General features: G+C 41.2%; 1 protein-coding gene across 1 annotated transcript in view; it reads right to left on the bottom strand.

Annotated features, from left to right (window-relative positions):
- The window catches only part of cacna1ba (calcium channel, voltage-dependent, N type, alpha 1B subunit, a), a 139,856-nt gene that overhangs the window by 4,579 nt on the left and 110,205 nt on the right, over positions 1–25,072 (bottom strand). Inside the window, exons 28-48 of the mRNA XM_079368069.1 lie at positions 24,351–24,511; positions 24,098–24,235; positions 22,350–22,551; positions 21,406–21,570; positions 21,164–21,274; positions 21,000–21,083; positions 18,848–18,964; positions 18,635–18,700; positions 18,412–18,503; positions 16,439–16,589; positions 15,380–15,507; positions 14,110–14,206; positions 11,228–11,333; positions 9,837–9,944; positions 9,082–9,197; positions 7,671–7,852; positions 5,320–5,431; positions 4,682–4,801; positions 2,790–2,828; positions 2,244–2,484; positions 311–528 (exon numbers count right to left, since the gene is read on the bottom strand). Of these exons, the coding sequence (XP_079224195.1) occupies positions 311–528; positions 2,244–2,484; positions 2,790–2,828; positions 4,682–4,801; positions 5,320–5,431; positions 7,671–7,852; positions 9,082–9,197; positions 9,837–9,944; positions 11,228–11,333; positions 14,110–14,206; positions 15,380–15,507; positions 16,439–16,589; positions 18,412–18,503; positions 18,635–18,700; positions 18,848–18,964; positions 21,000–21,083; positions 21,164–21,274; positions 21,406–21,570; positions 22,350–22,551; positions 24,098–24,235; positions 24,351–24,511 (2,754 nt within the window). The remainder of the gene's footprint in view (positions 1–310; positions 529–2,243; positions 2,485–2,789; positions 2,829–4,681; positions 4,802–5,319; positions 5,432–7,670; positions 7,853–9,081; positions 9,198–9,836; positions 9,945–11,227; positions 11,334–14,109; positions 14,207–15,379; positions 15,508–16,438; positions 16,590–18,411; positions 18,504–18,634; positions 18,701–18,847; positions 18,965–20,999; positions 21,084–21,163; positions 21,275–21,405; positions 21,571–22,349; positions 22,552–24,097; positions 24,236–24,350; positions 24,512–25,072) is intronic.

Below are 25,072 nucleotides of genomic sequence, written 5' to 3'. Positions count from 1 at the left end.
ATTCTGATTGAGTGATTTTTATGAATGTGGAAACCTCTCAGCGGAGGGCACACACTCATATCATGTGGTCACGTAAGCACAGGTATCAAACATTACATCGAGGGTCTTTCAGTCACCCTTCTGCTCTGCCATCAAACTAAAGGCCTCCAAAGTCTTTAGTCCTCTGGTTGTAATTTTGAAAAGAAAGGAAATGTGATATTTGGATAGAAAGCCCTGAGGTAAACTTTGTACTCATTAAACAGTTCAGATATCTTCTTCACCTGGTCTACAGCCTGCTCTGGTCCTATGCTACCTGTCCGTGCTCTCCCACCTGCTTGTTGCTGGTTTCCTGCCCCTCGCTGGGGGAGACGGCACAGCTGGTGGTGGCTGATTTGGTGTGGCAGTGTTCCCGGCTGCAGTAGCGGTCACAGGAGTAGTAGCGTTGCTTATCCGCAGAGGAGGGGTGGTGTTTCCTCTCGTGGGAGCGTCCCCGGTCATGTGCACGCTCTCTGGAGGCAGCCGGCTCCGACGCCTGCTCTCCTGCAGCTCCTGTAGAGGAGGAAAACGCAGGGTGAAAGCTGACGTCTCTGATGTCTGTACAAGAAGTCCTGCATATTTGTTAATGTTGTTTTAACAAAATATGAATCCAGGAATATTGAATATAGGTCTGTAACAAGGATCCTGTGCGTATCTCATGTGTGTGTTCATGTTCATTAGACAGAGTGTAAACTGAATTTCCCTTCGTGGGATTAATAAATTATAAAACATTAAAAAAAAAAAATAATAAAAGAAAATAAAAAATGAAAATGTAAAATCCATGATCTTGTATCATATTATCTTGCACACAAACGTTATAACCTTGTACTAAAAAAACAACAACAACAATATAAAACAAAAGTAACTTTTTGGGGATCCAGGGGCTCCAAAGGATTCGGATGCCTGAAGAACATCATTTAAGCTTTAACAATGATGTTTTTTTTAACCTGTGGCCACCAAGACTGTTACAGTTTGGGTTGGTTTAGCAAACAACACAATGTAAACACTCTGAAATGAAAGGTCACATATCATGCAGGATACTCTTCACCATGTGTTTCTAACACTAATATGAGTCTACAAACCCTCCAGCTATAAGAGAAATCAATCTCTCCCACAGCTAGGCGTTTGCTCTGCCTTTTTGAGTCCGCCTTCTCACTGTAAACAAGAGGTCATTGTGCAAGAAAGCCCAAGGGCGGGTTCCAACACAACTCATTTACATATTTAAAGCTACAGGCGCAGAAACAGCCTGTTCTGATCAGGGCTGAAATAGAGGGGTTTATAGATATGATCAAATACAGGATCAGAGAGGATTTGTTGGCAAGGAACTCCATAGACGCTCTTGACACTTATTTACACTGGTTGATAAGGAGAATAATATGTGACCTTTAAACCCTTGAAACACAATTATATACAGCTCAGAAGCTAATTTTATAAATGAACGGTGTCAGCAACTAAAACAAAGAGCTGAATGGATATTTGGAGATTTCAAGCCAGACAAAACTGCTCGACCAACAGAACAAAATGTCCATCCATACAGTCACAACAACTAAATGACTAAAGAGGATACATGGCAAATCTCAGATTCTGGTTTGGGTTAAATGTACAGCTTTGCTATCCATTCATTTCTAAATGGATTTCACTGGTTATCTAAGCCTAACTCAAACAAAATACCTTGTAAACGCTCACTTTCACACTCTCACACACACACTGTCAATCATATTCACGAAGAGGACTCAGTGCAGAAGATTCCAGACTGACTGTAACACCAAAGAGTTTTATCTCCTCTGCTGACATTTTTCTGTCTCCACAGCCTCACTCTGCGGAGACGCTGCCAATAAATAACAGAGTTATAGACTGTTCATGACTGTCAGTGTCTTATATCAGAGTAATAAATGGCATGTGTGGAGCTGCAGCCTCCCAGCCAGACTCAGAGTGAGCACGACTGATCTCTAACACAGCTGAGAGCCTGCAGGGAGCGCCACTCGCTCTGAGTGTTGTGGGTGAGATGTGAGCATTCTTCAGCGTTATACTTCACTGATGGCTGTGAATCACAGCAGGGTCAAACACCCAACCAAACATCTTCGATAGCGTTTGTTTGCTGCTCTGACCTTTTCTGTGCTGTCCCTATAAAAAATGTTTAAAATGTATTGCCTTATACTAATCACTCACGCTGTAACAGTGTTTGTCTCGCCTGCACACACACCGTGTGAGTGGATGAGAAGACCTACCAGCAGTGCCGGGTGCTTGGCCACTAGGTGGCGTATCCAGAGACCTCTGCCTCTTCTGTCTGTCTCGTTCTCTGTCTCTGTCTTTGTCTCTGCGGTGGTGGCAGCGGTGGTGGTGGTGATGGTGGTGGGGTCGGTCCTGGCTGGGTTTTTCCAGGGTGTAGTCCCTCAGGTTGACCTCTTGGGGACGCTGTGGGGCTACGGTGGAGGCTGAGCGCTTCATGGCACTGGCATCAGGGACCGACTGAGGGTTGGGGGAAGTTTCGAGTTTAGTGTCTGACAGACATTAACACACAGCTCTGGATAACTCCACGTCTACATGTGACTTTCTTCATGTTAAAGGGTGTTTCCATTGTTTTTCAATCTTCAAGTATTAGCTGTAAAAAAAAGGCTGTAACTTATCATTGAGAGGGTTTTTTAGTTTTTGCACTGATGTGTCTTACTTTGGGGAGATGGATTTCTAAAGCGACTGAACTACTGACTCATGAACTCAACTTTCAGAATGAAACCCCATAAAATTACAAGTGTAGTGTGAGAGTTTGTACATACAGCTAGATTGGTCCCTGGAGAGTGACGTGAGTGGCTCCGCTGTTTTGAAAGTAGAGGAAAAACAATCAGACAAACTACATATATATATATATATATATATATATATATATATATAAAACGTTATTATTTTGAAGTCAGATAAGTGACAGATAATGAGTGCATGGGCAGACTTTAATAGAGTATAGATTGACCTACCTCTTGTATTTTTGCAGCATCGTTTGCTGACACTTATATTCCTCAACACTATACTGTGGTCCGTTACTTAAAGCTGCTATAATAAGTATTTAGCGTGGAGCGCTGGTGGCTGGAGTGATTAGGCTGCACGCCCCATGTACAGAGGCGGCAGCCCGGGTTCAAATCCGACCTGCGTCTCCTTTCCTACATCTCATTCCCCGACTCTCTCTGGCCCTGATATCCGACTTCATCAAACTCTCCCTTCCTCCAAAATGAAGGCAAAACAAGCCCAGTAATAGATCTTAAAATGAAAAGTGTAGCTGCCTGTGAAACGGACAGAAAGTAATGCTGGTGCCTCTTTATGACCTACAAGAGCAGATGAGACCATCAACAACAGAAGTGAATATTTCCATCCAGTAATTCACGCCTGTGATCACTGAGCGTCGAAGTACACAGAACAGAGCACGGCTGAAACGCCTTCTTGTCTCTCTGCTTCTATTGTCTGTTATAAAGCACTTTGTTACTTGTATAGAAAAGTGCTATACACATAAAGTGTTCTTATTATTACTGCTTTGTACACACAAAAATCAAATGACTCTTATGTAGTACACATACTTAAATTTTAATGATGTTCTTGTTTTCATTCTGTGATTAACATTGCAGTAAAAGAAACAACACACAGTAGGGACATTATCCTATGTCTCACACTGAAACCATCTGCTTCTCTCCACACATCCCAGAGGCTCACACTTATCTCTAAGAAAGTATCTGCCTTAATTCTCTCTGTTGGAGCCTGCCATGCTTCTTATCTGGAGAAGGTCTGACGAGAACACGCCCTGCAAATTAAAATAGGCTTCAGCAATACTGACATAAAAGGTGATGAAACTGCAATATCCAGATCTAGTGCCCCACATCAGCTCGGTAAGAGGAACTGAGTGTGCGCTTTTGTCTTCTTCTTGACTCCACAAAGTCACCACGGCACAAAGAAGCATCTTAATGAGGAGAGCAGGTCTGTCCACACGTCGCCTCCCGATCGCCGCATGTTGAGAGTGAAGCTGGAGCTGCGTGAACTCAGAACACCCCGTACACTTCCCATCATCCTCAGCTGCAGCGGGTCGTTTTCAAAAGGCCAGCATTAATTGAATTGGCTAAAGGGTTTCCTGCCCGCTTTTCCAAAAAGGTGAGAAAAATAAGACAGCGAGTCAACAAGGCAACGTCCCTCCCTCGCTCCTCACATCCTTTCATTAATCCCCCTCTCCAGATTCTCTCTCCTCTACTGTAACCCAATTACCATTTCCCTCTCGCCCTGATTCTTGGGCCCAAAGCCATTTGAAGCGACTATCATCTTTTCGGCTGGCAGAGGGAGAAAAACGATACAGGACAAAAAGCTGGCCGCCTGCCAGCGTCTAATCTGATTAACGTGGTCTTCTCCTCTGCACAGCGGGTAGGATCAACAACAGCTTCAATGTGGCTGTGAAAGGAATGCACTTAAAATGCACGAATCGATCAACATCAACATCACTCAGGAAATGAGAAGCTTATCATATTTCGTAGGATCCAGTGAAAGTTTCATTTAGAGCCTTAACAGGATGAATGGTGAGTCAGAGCTTTTCAGACAACACGCTCTTTTTTGTTTCACTTCTTGACCGATGACAGAGACTAAATCTAAATTCTGAGTTTTCAGCGTGAACACGATGAGGATGAGGATGAGGAGTTACCTGCAGCTCAGCATTGAGTCGAGGCATTGAAGCAGCTCTGCCCTGGTTCTCCAGACCTGAAACAGGGACTGGGATAGTACTGCTGGCACTGGTCTCCATCTTCCTCATCTCTACCGACTCCTGGACATGCACAGACACAGAGGCTATTTAAATAGTGTCTTCAGTTCTGTTCGAAGACGTGGTCAAACCTTCTCTTTTTATTTTTCCAGTAACGTGTAAGACTGTGATCGTAACGATCACACACACACACACACACACACACACACACACACACACACACACACACACACACACACACACACACACAATACACACACACACACACACCATCCTCCCTCCATCTTACCATGGTTCTTAACCTCTAAATCCAATGAATGACATTAAAGTGTCTCTTAAAGTGTTACTGAAGTTACTGCATTACTCATTGACAGAACCCTTCACAATGGTATAAAGTTTACACAAAGGGTATAAACCAAATCTAAACAGGCTGAGGCCTGAAGTCAAATAAAACATGTGTCCCCTGCTTAATGCAAACGCAGTTATCACTTTATGTGTGTGTGTGTGTGTGTGTGTGTGTGTGTGTGTGTGTGTGTGTGTGTGTGTGTGTGTGTGTGTGTGTGTGTGTGTGTCTGCTTTACCTTATTGGCATCATTGTCTGGCGTGTCCTCTGAGGGGCCTCTGGATGTGATTTTCTTAGTTTTACATTTTGGAGCTTCCTTGGGTTTGTCCTTGACGTGATCGTGAGCCGGCCTGAGTGTCAGAGCAGTCACAGGTCAGCCTCATTATAATACTACAGTGTCCATCTTACAGGTCAGAGGTCAACATCTTTACTCAAATACCACTTCTATTTAGAACATTTGATCATTTAATTTCCATTGTTTTAGTAATACTTAAGACTTTTATTTTTATTTTTTTGCACTTGTTTAACACTCGTTCTTCTTAATGCTTCCCTTCTCGCTTCCTCCCTTCCTAATTCTTCTGCTCGCTCGTCCTGTTCTTTCACACTCATGCTCTGCCTTGCCTCTGTATTCATGGTTATGTTTTCTTGACGCTGTTGCACTTTGAGATTTTGGAACCATTTGAACAGAAAAGGGAGTTTCAAATAAAAGGATTTTTATTGGTTTGTGTGAAAACTTGATTTTATGTTCAATGCTCAATGATGAATGTTTCTGTGTAAGTTGTTATTTTGATAAATGAAATGCTTACAATAAGAACATTTCGAACATTTCTCAGGGTCTGATGTTTCTATAGCCACACTGATAAAAGCAGATTGACCTCCACAATTTATCAATGATTAAACCTAAATGATTAAAATCAGGACTCTCAATGTACAAAGCAGATTAGAACCTAACAATAATTTAATGTTAATATTTACATACCATGCAAAATACACATACCATATGTTTCAACACTACAGACCCTGACACATCGAAGAGATCGTCGGCCGTTGGTGGGCTGACGTCGCCCTAGTTTTTGTTGTGTATCCGATTCCGTCGCTACCAGTCGGCTCCTTTTTCAGCGAGAGTAATCTCTCTGATTGGCTAATCGTTCTGAAGTATAATTTATCTGCAGCTCTCAACACAGGTTCGGGAAAGTACCTTGAGCCTGCCTCTGTTGTATCCATACTTTCACTTATTAGTGCGGCTCCTCCTTATTGTCGCCACCGCCTCTTCTTTTTTTTTTCACTAAATGACCAAGGGCTGACAACACCAGGGCCATTTTAAACTTTTTATTAGTCATTATCGTCGACTAGTAGACTACCTATAGTATTTATGGTGCACGACAGCGCTGTGAAAATGTTCTTCTCGTATCATAACAACAGACGACCGCTGCCTCACGTATGCACAGAATGTACGTGGTGGTTGGCCACTGACTGCAGTCTTGGCGGCGTGTTTTCTTGTGCAACTTTTTAGCCAAGACAGAAGACGACATTCGGCAACGCCACAGGCGGCCGTCAACGCCACAAGTTCTTTACTTGGTGAGTCAGGGCCTTAATATGTGTCCCTAATCTGTCTAAAAACGTCTTAATCTTGAAAAAAGTCTGTCTTCTCTGTCTCTTGCCTGCTCCATTTTTTGTGCTCAAACAAGCCGTTCGGAGATTTCCCTTTGTGACATCACAAAGGGCAGTAACCCCTCCTCTAGGTGGGTGACACTCCCACAGCGAGGTGTTTGTTCTGCCCTCTGAGACTGCCTCTCCACCATTAACAAGTGTGCATGGTGCAGGGAAACAAGCCACATTTAGAGGGGCGTGGTCAGACACAGATAATTTACATATTTAAAGCTACAGACACAGAAACAGCCTGTTCCGATCAGTGCTGAAATAGAGGGGACACACATAAAGGCCAAAGGACTGTGACTCATCACCAGTGTGTAGGAACTAAAGAAGCTTCTTGGAAAAAAAAAAAGATATTGAAGATCGTGAGTTAAAATTGTATGAGCAATACTTTGAGCAGTTTTGAGTGAGTATGTTATAATGTTATGTTTTTAATCAGTATCACTGTGCTGAACTGATAAAGCCCTTGTACAGTCAGGATGAGTCTGGAGGCTGATTAGGGTCACTCCAGGGAATTAATTTAAACTGAGCTGCTGCTCTCTTTGACTAGCCTCAGCCTACGGGAGGTTTAAAAGTATTAAATTTAATTAATTAATTCTTGATTAAAATTCTGCTTAAAAAGGCTGTTCACAGACATTGTGCTCTGTAATCAAACACACAATATCTGTTAACATTATGTTGTTGAGATCATATGATTTCAGGTGATCACACAAAGAAGACAACCCAAACTCAGGTTACATCTGAAGGAGAATATCTGTCAAGCATGTTGAAACCTTTTGTTGACTGTGCTTTATAAGTGCTTAAGTGCTTTATAAACCAAGTTATCATTATTGGTATGACCTTCTGCAGCCTTGATGAGAAGTGTTGATTTCACAACAGTGCACTTGGTTTCGTTTTGAGTCTTGATACGGTTAGTCCCTGGAGCAGTGAACTTACAGCGTGCCTCCGTTGTTGAGGGAGTTGGAGCTAGGTCTGGTCTGTGGCTGGGACTTGGCATGGGATTTGGACTGGGGCTGAAGCATGCTGGGAGGCTCCACACTGTTTATCATCATAGGCAGATCTTTCTCCTGCATGTGAGTCAGAGGCAGCAATGGCTTAAACAGAGCCCCGACCTTGCACTGTGGAGGAGAGACGGATGGCACCATGCTGAAGACATTCAGAGGCAGCAGGCAGAATATTGTTGGACCCAGGTCTGACAGCAGGGGGCTCAGACCACCCACATGTGATGTCTTGGGCCAGAATATTCATTTCGCGCAGTCATGCTTCAGTGTAGACAAACTGTGTGTAACTGTGCGAGTGTTTGAGCGTGTGACCTTAGAGTGTGTGTAAGAAGTTGACATAGCCTTTTTATTTCATAGGTGAAGCCAAAGCAGACTTGCATTCTTTCTAACGACCAGCAGGGGGCGACTCCACTGGTGGTAAACTAAAGACCAATTATACAGAACTCTTCGGGGAAATGAGGCCACTTGCTAACAAATGTATGATCTCAATCTGTAGTTTGAAATCTTCCTCAACACAGCATAGTGTTCGTTTTGAACATTATAAGACTTTTTAAAATGAACAAAATGTGTTTTGGCTCTCTGGGATCAATAAGTTGCTGCAGCAGTTAACTGGTTAATTTCTGATCAAATGTTCTTTTGAGCCGAAAGACACTCTGAGGAAAGAGCTGTTCGTTTAGTAAGCTCAACTTTTTATTATCATTTGAAAAGTTTTTTGTCATTATTTTTTTTTCAATAATGAGCCTCCTAATTACTATAACACTTCATGTGAATTACACAAATATTTCCTACCAAGCTAGCCCTCATGTAAGAAAACTTATCAAGCTTCACCTTGTGTCCAACTCGGGTCAGTTGTGGCTCCAAAAAGTCCAAACTTAAGGCTTTCAAATAATATTTCACTGTAATCACTTCTTACACACAGTCTATGGAGGAAACCAGCATGCACCTGTGCAGGTCATGATAAATGTTGCAAATAACCACCAGCACGCCGCCAAACGCAGGCTCATCTTTGGCTGGAGGTGGCTCATGTGTTTTTGAATTTGAGCTACTTTCATAGCCAACCAATCATTGTGTGGTCTTACACTGTGGTCGATAGATTTTGTCATCCACCAGTGAACATCTGGAGGATTCAAAAGTTCCATCTCTTAATGTGTGTATGCATGCAGGCAGACAGTCAATGTGCAGAATAGATGTATGCGCATGCGTAAAGTATAGGTTTGCACAACTGCATCCAATGTGTGTATGTGTGTGTGTGTATGTGTGTGTGCTTCAGATGCAAAAGTGTGTGTATCTGTGTGTGTGTGTGTTTTCTATGTTGTGCAGGCATGTGTGTGCTGTGGATGTTGTACCTGGGAGCCTGACGTGCCCTGTTGCTGCTGTAGCTGCAGCCTCCTTGCTCGGTTCTGCTTGTAGTAATCAAAGATCATGAGAGCTGCATAAACCTTCCCCACTGTCAGCTCATTGGCTGAAAGTGAAGGGAGAGGAAAGGATGTGAGGAAGGAGGAAACAAGAGGGGAAAAAAAGGAAGGAGAAGACAGATAAGGGAGAAAGGAAATGCTGCTGACTCATTCCCTCTTTCCACATTCATCCTTGTGTATCCATTGATCTGAATGTTTTCATTTAAAGACAGAGACTGATTTGATTTCTTTAGATTCTTTTCAGCCTAACGTACTGCATTTAAGACAATCTTTGAGGTAAGCAATATTTTTTTTAGAATAATAATATGAAGAAAATTATAATATTCAATTCAATTCTAAATGTACAGTATGGAAAGCTCTCTGTTTATGTCATAGCAAAACTGAGTGGAGTTTTTCAGATACCTTTTAAATTACTTTTACTCTACTTCAGCTTTTTTTAATTCCTGCCAGCTGAGAGTCACCTCTACCTGGGGGTGCTGTTCGTGCTGTTCACGACCATAATCAAAACATCAGCATGCATGTTGGAGGGAAATCCAGGCTGTATTACTCTTACTCTCTTTCTTCAGACTGGCATTCCTTTGGTAATGAGGCAGCATTTACACATGATTCTCACATTCTTTATTCAACCTAAAAACGATGTCCCACAGCTCAGGCTCAGGGAGAAAGGTCACCAGTGAGCTGCGTACGTTTATGTGGCGTCACCAGCAGGTCCATGGTCTTCTGAGAGAGGCTGGGCCACACTATGGACAGCTCCTTCTTTAACTCCTCGTCAGACAACCGCTGAGCAAGCATGCCTGCAAACGCAGAGTCAGAAAATAAAACTTCAATTTAACATGGAGCCCAACAGAGCCCAACACACTTTTACATGAAAAAAACAAACAAAGTTTAAAGTGACAGAAACATCTTCTGATGAGCTCATTTAACCGGAAAGTATTCAAATGAACGAGTTCTTCTTGTTCTTATCTGAACGGGAGCCACTCATTGTCAAAGAAGAATAAATGACAGCTGGCTCTTAAACACATCTGTGACTCTTGTTTAAGACCAGCTGTTAACCTGTCGACCTGCGATCATTTGCTTATATTGCAGCAGGTTATATTTCAAATTAACAGTAAAAAATAAATGTAATTGATGAGGCTGCATTTACTTTTTACAAATATGTCGCCTTGTTCAGTCATCCATGGGGACGTCACACATACAGACACAACATACAGTAGATGATACAGAGCAACAAGACATTGTATTATTGTAAGAGTTCAAATACATCTTAAGAACAAAATCTCAAAATGAAGAGATGGATGAGGTCAATGTAACTTAACAATCTCAGAGTTTCTTTTTGAAAAGAAAACGTTTGATGCCAATAAAGGAAATCTTAAGACTTAGCAGTAATCAAATACTGTTTTTTTAATCAATCAAATGAGCTTCACGAGCAACAGATCTGGTTCTTCGGTTCTCTCTCCTGGGTTCTGTAACAGTTGTCTTCCCACAAAACTATTTTGGATCACTTCGCTGGATTACATCCTTTTATGATTTAAACAATAAGCATGAACAACAGAACCGTATTTTGCGTTGTCTGAAGCGCGTGGTGTGAAGGGATTTGGGACGTGTCTGGTTTTATTTTGTTAGTTACGCAGCCCACAATCTGAGGTGCAGGGTGCAGAATGGTTGGGTGTCAGTCTTTATTCTTAAATAAACCAAACTCTCCTTTCATCATGCTCCTGAAAACATACAACACAAACAGGACACTGTATATAATATGGTGATGGTGGACAGAAGTTATATTTCTCTGAATTATTCAGAAACATTTAGACGCTGCAATCAAAACAGAGGCAAAACAGATGGTGGTTTTCAATTCCAGTTTTGCCAGAAAGTTCCATAAAAAACTTAATTTGAAGGTAGACAGAAACACACTGATACTAAACTGTGGAGAAGTTGCGCTGTTGTGCATTTTGTGTGTGTTGAACAAGATTAGTAGAAATGTTTTGTGAACTATCCAAAGTGTGCACATCTTTCTGAGGCAGTCTCAGAATATCAGCAACATACTGCAGCACAGATTTGTTGTTTGTTGTGTTTCTCTTACCTGAAGCCAGTTTGATCTCCAGGGCAGTACGGATCAGGGCCATCAGGGTGGACGTGAAGTGGACCGTGTTGTCCTCAGCGATCGGCATGTTCATTTTGACCAGGCGCTGAGGAGAGGAGATGAGCGGTGACAAAGACACGTTAAAGAGCGAATGAGTGAGAGAAAACAGCCTGATCAGAACAGTCAGACAGAGAAATCAATCTGTGTGCTGGGGTGATTCAGTACCCTCCACTAATCAACGCTCCAAACATGAAACACCTTTAATCTGCTTCAATCATTTTATTGAGTATGTATTGGTGAAATGACTCAGTTCAGCACACAAAAAGCATTCTCTTCAAGTACGAACAGAGGAGACAAACTAGACATTCACATTCACTGCTAAAGGCTACAGTATGCACTACGCTGCAAGTCAAAGTGCACTGGTGCAAGACTGACATTGACCGAAAGAAAGGTGACAGAAGGTATGTAACGCATAACCATGGAGGTGCCTTGACAGTGGCAGGAGCTCGACTCTGTAGTTGCTGTCCTAACAATCATCAACGGGGAGTTGAGAAGGTTGTGTTTGCTCTTCATGTGCAGTGGAAACTAGCAATAAAGAGTGTCCATTCTATCAAGCTTGAGCAGCCTGAGCAGGAAGACTTGGTTCATATAAAGGACTTATAGCATCACTGGATGCATACAGAATGCTGTGGGATTATTGCTGTAAGAGTTGAGCTCCCCTGAACACAAAAAGCATTCGCCTACATGTGCTACCAGTGGCAAGAAGGCAAAAAGTAAGAAAGACCAGAGGGAAGAATGAGACGGGAGGGGGGTGGAGAGCAGAGGGGAAAACACACAGAAACACACTTATGTAAAGCTCACACACAAAGGCTTATGCACACAATAACAGGCTGCATAATCAATTAGACAGACCAAATATTGACAGAGAAATTCAAAAGTAGAGCACAGCAGCTGTCGATAGGTGAAACTCGTCTACAAAATCTGGGTGAAATAGATAGAAAAATAGAAATAGAATAGAATAGAAAAAAACTATTTGTAAAATATAAACAGCCTTAAAGAAGAACTGTTCCCACATGAACACCATGTACACCTGTATTAGCATGCTGTCTGCAGCTCCATATTACCTTCCCTTTTACATGTTATCTTACCTCTAAAAGCTCACTGATGTATCCATGGGTTAATATTGCCCTCTTATATTGCCTTATTTAGCATTATTGTGATTAACTTTGTTTACATCTTTTATGATCTTAATGTGCTTTGCTTAGTTTTGCAATTACAGGATACACGTTAGCTAAGCATGTTAAGATTATAATTCATGTTCAATAACTTTCTAACTCATGATTAATGAGCAGTAAATAAGAGGAACTGAGGGGAAACTCTTAGTTAATAACCCATTAACTATAGACTCCAGTCATGTAGAAACAGGTACTAATAATAAGCACTTAATAATGACTAATAAACTACTAGTATGCTAATAATTAGCATGCTAATTAGCAAAGTTAATGGTGAACCTTGTGACCTCAATTTGTAGTTTAACCTTTTTATTCAATGCACCAATATTATGAATATTTATTTTTAGGATAATATCAAAACCAATCAGCTATCTAAATGCTTCTTGCTGGAGTGATAGCCTTTTTTTGTGAAGTTTCTGTTAAAGCGAGCAGCTTTTCAGATTACATATTTTGACTTTGGACCCATGACTTCTCTCCTCAATGTGCAGCTCATTGTTACATCCCGACTGGGAACTTGAGATGGAGAGATGGATAGGAGATGAGAAAGCAATGCATGTCATGTCGACAACTTCCTGTACTTTTTAAACAGATTCTGTATTTTGAAATGCAGAATCATTTTAGGCATATGTTTAGGAAATGGTGTCATCATTAGATCATTGAATAGATTGCAAAGTATGCACAGACTCCGTAGCTACCGATACTCTTCATGCTGTCTGATGCAGACCGTGTTACCTGCTGGAAATAGTTGACAATAAATAAATATATGAACTTTATAAACTCTTTAAGGTTTTTTTTTGTGTTTTTTTTTGGGAAGCTGTCCTCCGAGACACTTTGTAGAGTGACATCATTCCAGATCTACGTACGATTATGAAGAGAAATTCAGATTTTTTTTAAGCAGTCTCATAATTCCCTCATCAGACAAGCTAAAAAAAAAAGAGCAAGGTTTTCAGGTAAAGATAGCAAGGTAATATCAGGTGAAAATGGGTTCTATTTCTTATCTATTTAATTAAATATCTATAAATGGACTAAAAAAGGCACTGACATATTTTTTAATCTTTGCTGAGCAGCACAAACGTTCTGACACTCAGACATAAACTCAAGCACACCAACATATTCCTAACAGTGGAGAGACTGAGGTGAGATGAGAGAGAGAGTATGTCAGTGAATGAGCAGCAAAGACAGAACAGCAAAGTTAAATGCACACATAGATTGTATTGCTATAACTGAAAAGCTACAGAAGCTACACACACACACACACACACACACACACACACACACACACACACACACACACACACACACAACACTGCTCCACAAAATAAGACCCCAACTGCTGCATACAATTGAAAGAAATGAGTGATATCAGATAGCAAAGTTTCTCCATGAACATGATATCTCTCAAAGACCATGACTTTAAGTCTCCTTAGTTAAGCTCTAGTTGTTACCATTAGTGAAAAAGCAGCTACCTTAAACAAAGAGGAGAGACAGTAAAGATGAGGTAGGGGCTTACACCAAAAATATCAGAGCACTAGCAAAACAAAGTGAGGAAACGAGGGAACACTGCAGAGCACAGACGTTGGCTTAAGGTCACGCCAATGGCAGAGAGGGTGTCGAGCACAGGGGAGAAGGTGGAGGAAGAGGAGGGTCTACCTTGTAGGCGACTCTTGGCGGACATTTCTTTCCCAAACCTAAGGGTGGGGACATGTGGAGCAGCATCTGATACATATCGAGGTACTTGATACGGCCACTTCACAGGGAAGGAAATAAGAAATAAAAAAAAACGCAAACAGAGAAGGATGGGGAGTTAGAGAAGGAGGAGGGGAACAAAGGGAAGAAATCAACAAACAAAAAGAGAATAATGGAGAGGGAAAACAGAAATCTGTTGTTAATAGATTTCCAAGAGTGAGATGTGAGGTGGATGTCATCCTCAGCCGCTGTGTCGGGCACAGGGATGCATCAGAGTGGACATCAGGATCCCTGACAGGAAACATGGGATGGTAAAGAGTGAGTTTGGTGGGTGAGGGTAGGAGGCCAGAGAAGAGAGGATGATGGGTCGATCCAACACACAGGATGCTGATGATGAGAGGGAAGAGAAATGACAGCATTGTAACAGGGATGTCTGCCTCCGCATGCTAGCAGACATCCCATTGGTACTTCAACCAAGGTGCATGGAGACAAAGGTTTCAATGCCATCCTGGCTTTGCTCTGGCAGATGTCGTTTCTAAAACACATGTGCCACAAAGTTTTTGATCAGATTCAGATGTTTCAAAGATCTGAATAGAAAGATCACATTTCTTACTACTATTTCATACTTTTTAAGGTTATAGCTGATCCAAATGTGCAGTACACTACGTCTGCAGTCGAGAGACAGGAGAAAGACAGCGTGGCAGGCGGCATGTTGGGACAATGCCGTGGCCTTGAAAGCTTTGTTTCCTCTCCGGCATCATCAACCAAAGCCAGTCAGTTTGGAGGGGCGGGTGCTAGTGTAGAGGCGATTTCATTGGTGCACAGCCATTCAGTTAAAAGACTCTTGGCATAGAGGTACACAAAGCACCCTAGTGACGGTAATGTCTGGTATTTGCAAACCTTGTATGCTACCCTATTAGGGCAGTTCTTCCCTAAGCCAAGGGGGGGTGAGATAATGCGTAACAAATTGTACATATCCTTATAGGAAATCCGTCCACTGTGGAAAAGAACAAGCAGATAAATAAACAAACGTTCAGGACAGCTTAAAATAAAACAAAGATCATCAGTGGGCTGACTGCAAACATCAAGGTTTAGGAACAAGGCCTGTGTTTGAGGCCTCATTCAGTTACCTTAGTCAGAAACGTGGGAAAAGAGGAGTAGAGTTAGGACAGCTACTACCTCGACTTTACTTCATTATCATATTCTCTGAGCCCACAGGGAAGCATGAACATACCATGCAGCCGGGTCGTACTCCGCCCAAACCCGGATGAACTCATCGAGGTGATGAGGCCCCAGGATAGAGGAGTCTCTGGTTAGGTACTCAAAGTTATCCATTATGACAGCCACGAATAGGTTCAGCATCTGGAACAGAGACATCAGATCGTTTACGCTGGTGTTTACAACAATAACTTCATGTTGCAGCAAAATCAATCAATCTCATTGGCATTATCCGCCGAGGCGCTTGTAAATGTGAATCAAATTTGCACTCATTGTTCCGCTACAAGATACATTTAGATTAATCTGTCCATCCAGTCTGTGCCTCTCTTGTAAATTTAAAGGCCTGGTCTTTGAGGAAACAGAATACTGAAGTGCCTAAGGCAATTATATACCATGTGAAACTTGTTTCTTCATCGATTTGTTTAAAGCTCTGTAAAAGTATAAACTGTTTTTTAAAAATAGAATTATTACCAGAGGTAGGGGGGGTAGACGTAGCACTGAGGGAATGCTACTTTCCAAAGTCATGCTAGTTTTTGAAAATTACCAACCCTGCCTTTAAGTGTCCATCATATAATCCATCCATACACATTCATATGCCACAGTTTTGGATAAAGTGTCTTGCTCAAGGGCACATCAATATTTGGCTGCAGGAGCGAACCTCCGACTCAACTGCTGATCCACAGCCACCCATAGAGCTAGGATGGTCCTGGCCCATTGAATGTATATGCAGGCCTAGTGTCTTCAAGTGTCGAACCAAGTGCAAGGATGTGCGTCTATTGGTTTCATGGTTTCAAGAGCTTCAATGTGCCTGTCCTATGCCAACATGTTTTTGGCTGCAATGGTATTGCTTACATTTAACTAGCATGTTTAAATGGGTGCTAGCATGTTTCTGACAGGAGATACTTATATATACAGTATAACTTTTAATTTTGCACTTATCACAAAGTGACAAAAAAGATATTCTATATTGATAGTGGATGTCTTAAAAATCAAATTCTACTGCAGGGCCGATGTGACACAACAGATCTGTCCAACAGAAAATAAATCAAAGGTTAGCAGGAGTTTCAGTACTGACCAGGAAGGAGCAGAGGAAGATAAAGGAGACAAAGTAGAAGTAGGCAAAATCACTTCCACACTGTTTCCCCTGGGACCCCGACCGCTCGTCACAGACTCGGTGACTCAAACACGATAACATGATCTCGTGCCAGGCCTCGCCAGTTGCACTCCTGATACACAGAGGAGAAAGACAATAAAGCTTTGATTTGAAGAGGCATTACAGTCGGGCAGATAGCTTCAAGTTTGAAGACAAACATTTAGAAAGATACTTCTGCTATTGGTAGTGAAATGATAATGTAATGACTTCAAATTGGTGTTACATCTGCCTCTTACAGAGAAGGACAAACAATGGAGAGTAAACATACCGAATTGTATTAGACATTTATATTTCATGTATGATGTAGCACTCTGTATACCAAGTGTTCAACGGGCATTCAAACCCACAGCATTTACATCTGAGAGTTAGAGCACATTGCACTCTCTAGGTGGGTGTGAGCTATTTTTTAAATTCAGGAACACACAGTGAAGTTCAGAGAGAGCAGCGTGGAGGAAAACAAGCTAATTAATGGACTACAATAACAGAATATGTTTCTCTGTCCTAGAGACCTGTAAGTTTCCTATTTTGCTAGCTTGTGTGTTTGCTAGCTGAACACACGTTGCTTAAGTGACAATGTGAAGCCTGTTTGTTTGAGTGCGAGTATATAGTATATATAGTATATAGTATATATCTATCGTATCAAAAGTATCTATAAAGGCAGAAGTGTGTATTTAAGGCTTTATGCATTAATAGTCGTAAATGACAGCTAAGCCTTTGTTACTTATTTCATGTACAGAACCACTGACACTTTAAAAGCCCTGTACAATACAAGCTCCTGTTTGTATACTGTCACAATGCACATTAAACCTCTTATAGGAGAGAAGACGCCTGTGTTTTGACAGACAGACTTAGAGTGAAGTGAGAAATAAAACTTAACAATAGAGTTCACTTTGTCCTTTAAACCTCTGTAACACCCACACACACAGCATCATCAGGACACTTTAATCATACAAACACCATATTAGACAATTAACGAATTTTTATATAAAAGATAAGAATTCTCGTTCAGTCATTTCTGCTATATTTCTATAATATGCTCCCTGTTGAATGTTTCTGTATCTGTAAAATATGGACTTTGATAGTAAGTGACAGTGACACCTGTGGTACATCTGACTTGATAGACAGTTTTTAGTTTTATAAAGAATGACCATGTAATTTCTGTTTATTCAGTAAGTAGTGTCATGGAAAATGTTACTCCATGTGTACTATATGCGTTGTATGAAGGTCTCATATAATCTGTTATATAAAATGTATCTGAAATGTCTTAGAATACTACATAACACAGGGTATTGGGTGTTTTTTGTTTTCCATCATTTCTCACCTTTTATTCTCTTTCTCACCGTTTGTAAATATGGAAAGAGTCACCCAGACTCTTTCTCACTAGATTTCATCTCCTTCTCAGCCTTGGGAGATGGTAAATAGTCACGTAGGCTCCTTTTCTCACACAGGGAGAAAGACCGTGCCCTGCAAGGTGGGCAGGGGCCCTATGTGGCGTGATGGGGAGTGCTCGGTGCAATGTGATGGAAATGTGTAAGTTTCATGTTTGCCTTTGTTCGGGGCCTTTTTCTTTCTTTCACTCGGAAGGGAAGGGTCTTCGAACGCTGATTTTGCCTTCGAATAAATGTTCACTGAGACCAGATCGATCTTGGGTTCTTTTTTTGAATAGATACTCTTCACTCTTTATTCTCATTGTTTGGTATTAGGAAAATACCACAACAATTGATAAAAGCACAATAGTTTTTAAGCAATCATTCTTTTCCTGCTGGGCTGAAATCCCATACAGAGATCCAAGGGGGTAACTTGATAATTGTTTTTATTTTATTGAAACTGTCTGTCTTCATCCGTCACAGTGATCTATTGTGTTCATTAGATAAACATAATAAAGCTTCATAAACCTGAACAGCAGCATGAGAGCTTGGAGGAAAGTGCGGAAGTTGTTGTGGTGATTGATTGCTGTGTCTTCATTCAGCTCAATGTTGCCAAACACCTGCAGCACGAACACAGAAGCAAACAGATCTGTAATTCTTAGCAATGTGCAGTTCACCTTTCTTTCATCTTCAGGACACAGCTTTGGAAAAAAATTAAACCACTGCATGAACATCCTGGTCTTTCACTCACCTGCATCCCGATGATGGCATAAATGAAGAACAGCATAGCAATCAGCAGGCAGACATAAGGCAGGGCCTGAAGGGAACAATAACAAACCAAAACACATTACATTTGTAGTATCATCTCTCAATTATTCAGACAAGGATCTTAAAGTTTGTGTCTGCAGGTGTGTGGCTGTATGTGTTGACATGTAGCTGAGAGTTGAAGGCTGTGTGTGAGCACCTTAAAGGACTGGACGAAGGTCCACAGCAGGATGCGGATAGTGTAGCCCTGCCTCAGCAGCTTGATGAGCCGAGCAGCTCTGAACAACCTGAGGAAGCTCAGGTTCAGCAGTCGGTCCTGTTAGACAAAGACAGGACATCAAGCACTAACCAACCAAATAACATCTTACCCTACTCAACAAGGCAAGGCAAGGCAAGTTTATTTATATAGCACATTTCAACAAGGCAATTCAAAGTGCTTTACACAAAACATCAAAAGCATCATGGCAGAGGAAAGAAAAGATACATAAAAAAATAAAAAAATACTGAAATTATTAAATATTTGTAGTAATAATAATTCAAATAAAATTAATTTAAGGAAGAATACAAAAGGATTTAAAAGTTATAGTGCAGAGTAAAAGATTAAAACCTTTATTAAAACATCTTAAAAGGCAGCTGTAACACACGAAACATTGATTTAAAAGCTGCTTCAGACTGTTGGAATTTCTTCACACTGATAAGCATGCACCAGAGAATCATTCAGCTTAATACTCTAAAGATTCAGAGTGAAGAAAACACATCTCTTTGTTGATGTTTTAGTTCAGGTTGGAAGGGTCACAATCTGTCTCCATTCCCCTGTGTTTAAGGGCCACCATATGTTTAATAAGCAGCCCTGCATTTATTAAACACCTGCTGGCATTTGAAAAGGATTTCCATCCTGACATGTTCAACTGTGTTTGTAATTACTCTGTGTTCGAGGTCTGTAACTTTGTGTTGTGTTGCTGCCAGTCTTGGTCAGGACACTTTTGTAAATTGTTGATTTCAATTAGGTTTCTCCTGGTTCAATGAAATAAGAACAAAGAAAAATAAGGGCTACACGCACCGGTAAAGATCTCACTTTGCTGTCTCAACTCAGTTACCATGTAATTGTCTGGTTTAAAATCCTTCTGCCCTTAAAGCTCCTCCTTGAGGCTCGGAGAACTTCCATTGCAGTGAGAGAATATGCAGCTTTTTTTATGTGACTGGATTCTCAGTTTGTATGTTTTTAAGAATTGTTTTTTTTTTTCTTTTTTTAAAAATCTTTTGGCTGTCATTTTGATTTATGTAAAAAGGTAATTTTGCAGCATTTCAGCATTGTTGTATTTGTTTTGTATTTTTACATGTATTTTGGATTTAGTCAATTCTGTGGTTGCAGCACATTTTCTCCTGATTGAAAATCTACTACCTGGATGTAAAGCAGCATAGCAGAGATGGCATCTGGTGGAAGTATTTTGAAGATTTAGAAAATGGAGATAAAGGTTTTTGTAGGCTGTGTAAGACTAGTATACTGTGTAACCTGTCAAGTGTACATTACCCCGCTAGGAGGACTGAAGGCTGCCGGTGCTAGCACTGCTAACGTTAGCCGAACTCAGCAAACCAATCTGAGCGTTTTTTGTTTTTTTTTAAACTTTAGACTTGTTAACAAGTCTGAATACAAACTTGCATTCAAACAACTTCAAGATAAGTCGCACAGCAACATCCCTGCTTCTGAGACAGCTGCTGAAATAGTTCTTTGAAAATTCATCCCAAGATGAGCAAAAAGCAAAAAATGGCAACAGAAAGTCACTCACCGTAGTCTAGTGGTGATTTGGACCGGGGCATGGCAACACCAGAGATGACAATCAACAAGATGAAAATGTGGAGGGCAAGAGAAAGACAGAGAGAGAGAATGAAAGTAGAGCAAGGAAGACAAGAAGACAGACGATTGAGAGACGAGAGAAAAGGAACAGTCATATTGCACAACGTAGCTCAACAAGTACACATGAAAACCAGTTCACAGCTGCTTCACATTACAGAAATGTACACAGGAAAGTTCACGGTGAGGAACCGTCTGGAATGACACAAAAAGCACCACACAGGGTTGTTCCAACGTGAAGCACGCGTCCCTCTCTCCTCGTGTCTGTATCAGCCCTCTGTGATTCATTGATCCACTCAACTAAAGACTTTCTCTCGTCTCCTCTTTCTCCTTGTTTAAAGGCTGCGACTCCCTGGCTTGCTGCCATGCTGATGTGGCTGGTTAGCTTGTTTGCTGTACACGCCGTCCCTGCCCCTGCTCATTACTATGACAGCTGTGTTGTTTGGATACAATGCCCTCAGTCTGGTGGAGGGGAGTGGGTGGGGATGGGTGCTCTTACATTGATTTCAGTCACCAGGATGTCAGTGATGCTGCCCAACACCGTCACAAAGTCAAACACGTTCCAGGCATCCTTCAGGTAGTTCTGAGACAAAAGTTTAAAATCGTTAGGTGTTATTTATATTAAGTGTATATTTAAGTATGTTTAATGTAAAAGTTACCTACCAATGGACCAAAAGCAATAATCTTGAGGATACACTCCAGAGAGAAGAGAGTGGTGAAGACTATGTTGAGGTTTTTCAGCATCGTTTCATAAAAGTCTGGAGCTCCATGAAACTAAAAGACGGGAAATCGAAACACTTTATAAGTTTGACATTTTGGGGAAATTCACACACTTGCTTTCCCCCCTCCAAGAGTAACTGACAGACAAAGAAGAAACATATCAGTATCCTGTCCAAAGTTGTTACCTTCATCATGAGGACGACAGTGTTGAGCGCGATCATGATCATGATGGAGTACTCAAACGGAGGTGAGACTACAAACTTCCACATCCTGTACTGGAAGGACTGCGTGTTCTCGGGCATGTAGCGTGTCAGAGGTTTGGCGTTTATGGCGAAGTCGATACAAGCTCTCTGAAACACAGCAAAAATAAAAATCATCACTCTGGAAAGGAACTGAAACATCATTAGAAGAGGACAGCATCATTTTACAATACCGCTTTATAATAACAGTTAATAATACTTAAACGGGTACAGGTGATCAGGATCATTGAATATATTTAAAAGAAGAAAAAAAACAAGAGACTGAGGGTTGTAAAGCCTAAAGCAGACCTGAAGATCAAACCGTCTCCATCAGTGGAGAGACATTTGAATCCATTTACATCGGTATATTTACAACACAAAGCAGATCACTCACAGCGTTGTCTGCAGTTCAATGACATGAGGAAAGGTTAAAAACAATATTTGTAAACAATGTCTGCATAATTTGATAGTATGACATGACAGGATACAATATGATACAGTACTGTACAGTATTATATGATACAGTACGATACAATACTGAACGTTACTATAAGATAGAATGCGTTACTGTTTGATAAAGTATGATGTGTTACGATATGATACCGTATGGTAATCTACAATACAATACAGCATGTACAGTACTGTACAATATGATATGACACAGTCTGATACCATATGATATGAAACGGTACTGTAGACTACGATACTGCAGTGAAAAAGATAATAACGAGTTAAGACCACCATGACGCTGTTACACAACTCCTACAGATAAGTAACATTATTTCAACATCTGAAGGGAGGAAAAAAGTTTTCAAAACAGTAGAGTCTGCTTGAGATGAACACCTAACTAACAAACACAGAATATACTGACTGTTATGTCTGGGTGTTACCTCGTTCTTTTCCAAGCTGCACTCAGACATCGCCTTGTCTCCCTGCTCCTGGAAGGTGATGATGATCAGAGCGACGAAGATGTTGACGAAGAAGAAAGGGAAGACCACAAAGTAGACCACATAGAAGATCGACATCTCTATTCGGTAGCCTGGACTGGGGCCCTCGTCTTCAAAGGTGGCGTCCACAGAGTGCTTTAAAACTCTATGATGAGAAGAGCACAGACATGAAGAAATACCAAGACGGCTTGTGAAATACACAAAACTATTACAGAATCATGAACAATGGACTGGAATCCTCTTTTTGTCAACACAAACTGCTGTATGTGTAATTGCTGTATTTCAGTGAAAATGATCTTATATTTAATCCTACACAAATTAACAGGACTGAGCTTCTATATGAATAAAGAAAGAAAACGGTCAAGGTTTGGTTACTGTAGGTTCATCATGATCATAGTTTGACTAAAAGAACAAAATATGAGCCGACTATGTTCATACAAGAAAAAATGTAGCTATTTTGTTTCAAGGCCTTGTTTTAATATCGGTATCTGACCATATAGGCTCTGTTAACTGTGTGCAATGTGCGTCTTTCCCAATTTAGTAGATGTCGCCCGTGAGAAGCAGAATGAAACGGGGGAAAAAAAAAAAAAAAAAACTCGACACCTCCACTGTTCCAAATCCTCCAGCTGCACACCTCCAATCCCTCTCCACTGGCGTTTGCCGTATTTATTAATTACAAGGCACCATAATTAAGCACCATTGAGAGCAAACGGCGGAAAAAATAGCTTGAGCTGCCTGTGTCCTGCATTGTTGTGTTAGCAGGCTAATGTTAGCACACTTTAGATAACTCGATACAATAAATTGACACAGAATGATCTGAACACATTTATGTGACATCCAAATAAACAATGAGTATGTTATTCTTCTTTTCTGACAGAAGACGTCTCCTGTTGGACAAACTCTAATTTGTTTTCCAGGGTCCAAACGTGTTGGATGTGTGAGAATCTAAAGCCAGAAGAAGTCATAAAAGCAACATCAGAAATTAGCAGCATTGTTATTTCAAACATCAGAAGCAGTATATCAGCCCTGATTTTCTACTGTAAGGTACATTTTATTTGAACATAGTCTCTGATCGCCAGCAGTAAAGATAGAAAGACTTCAAATCTGAAAGAATCTTCTTAAATCGATGATCTCAAATAAAAAGAAAATCATCTCTGTTTGAGTTTACAGTTTGGTTAGCTGACGGTAAAAACTGTAAACGCAAGAAAAGTTCAGAGTGAAGACGAATCCCTGACACTGAAGCTTTGTTCAGTCTGCCGCCCAAATACGATTTTTCCCCAAATCAGATCAGAATCCGATCTAACTGACTGACTGTCCACATTACAAACTGTAAGTGACCAGAACCGATCTGCCCGTCCATATTGACGTGGTCACATCGAAGAGACAGAGACGTTCAGATTGAGTCGGATTTGTCGAAATCAGATTTGAAACCACCTCCTTATGTGGTTTGAATCAGATTTGAAAAAATCCGATCTCGTGACATTTTGTGTCCAGACTAGCGACAAAACAAACTATGTACAGTCTGGATGTGCTAAAAATCTGATTTGGAGGTGCAGCGTGAACCATGTCTGACAAATACTCTCAGAGCTTTCACTATGTTTACATCATTTCAGACTCCAGAAACAGACTTCAGAATCATGACAGCATCCCTGATCTGTATCTTAAAGAGCGATCGGCTCAGCTGCTCTTACGTTGGCCAGCCCTCCCCGGTGGAGACGGTGAAGAGCGTCAGGAAGGCCCACAGCACGTTGTCATAATGGAACTCATACTTCCTCCACTCTCTGGGCATGGAGGCCACGTCGTCTTTGTCATAGTCTAGGAACTGTCCTCTGAAAGACATGAACGCGTACATAAAGCTGTGTGAGGTTAGACACTGTACTGCAGTTTGGATTTGACCCAAAGGTGTCGTTCTAGGAATAAGAAAGTGTGTTTGGTTAGACCGACTTGCAGTCCTTCTCCAGACCCTTGGACTCGTCAGTGCAGTAAAAGAACTTCCCCTTGAAGAGCTGAACAGCGATGACGGCGAAGATGAACATGAAGAGGATGTAGACGATGAGGATGTTCAGCACGTTCTTCAGAGAGTTGACCACACAGTCGAAGACGGCCTGGGGACGGACAAAAACCCATCAAAGCAAGTCAACACGCAAATCCAGGGAGGGAGCTTTATTATCAATTGATATGTTCAGCAGTCAGGAACAAGAAACTTTTCTGCTTTTATAAAAACTTATTTTAAGAGAGCAGTGCCATCAAACTGAGGAGATATTAAGTAGAACACACCTTTAGTACAAATGAAAAGAAAAGTTAAACAAATGATGTTAAATAGACTTCAGCTTGTTGAGCTCTTGTCTCGTCTTCTGACTACTCAAAGCTCTTTGACACTCACACACCCTGATGGTTGAGGCTGCGATGTTAAGAGTCCATCAGTATTAGCTAATCCCATTCACACATATTTATACGCCACCAACAAAGCAGCGGGAGCAACTAAACTTGCCCGAGGACACCGGAGCTGGGGATCGAACCCCCAACCACTCTACCACTGAGCCACAGGCGCCCTTCAGGCTTGTTTATTGACTCCTTCCTTACTTTCTCCCTGACTGTATTGTTTCCTTGGTACCGATTTTGCATTTGAATCCTGTTTCTTGTTGGGTAAGTCTTATCGATAAGAT

The sequence above is a fragment of the Symphodus melops genome, assembly GCF_947650265.1.
Source record: "Symphodus melops genome assembly, chromosome: 1".
Taxonomy (NCBI): domain Eukaryota; kingdom Metazoa; phylum Chordata; class Actinopteri; order Labriformes; family Labridae; genus Symphodus; species Symphodus melops.
Note: the sequence above shows the minus strand (reverse complement) of the source record. Positions and strands in the feature narration are given on the sequence as shown.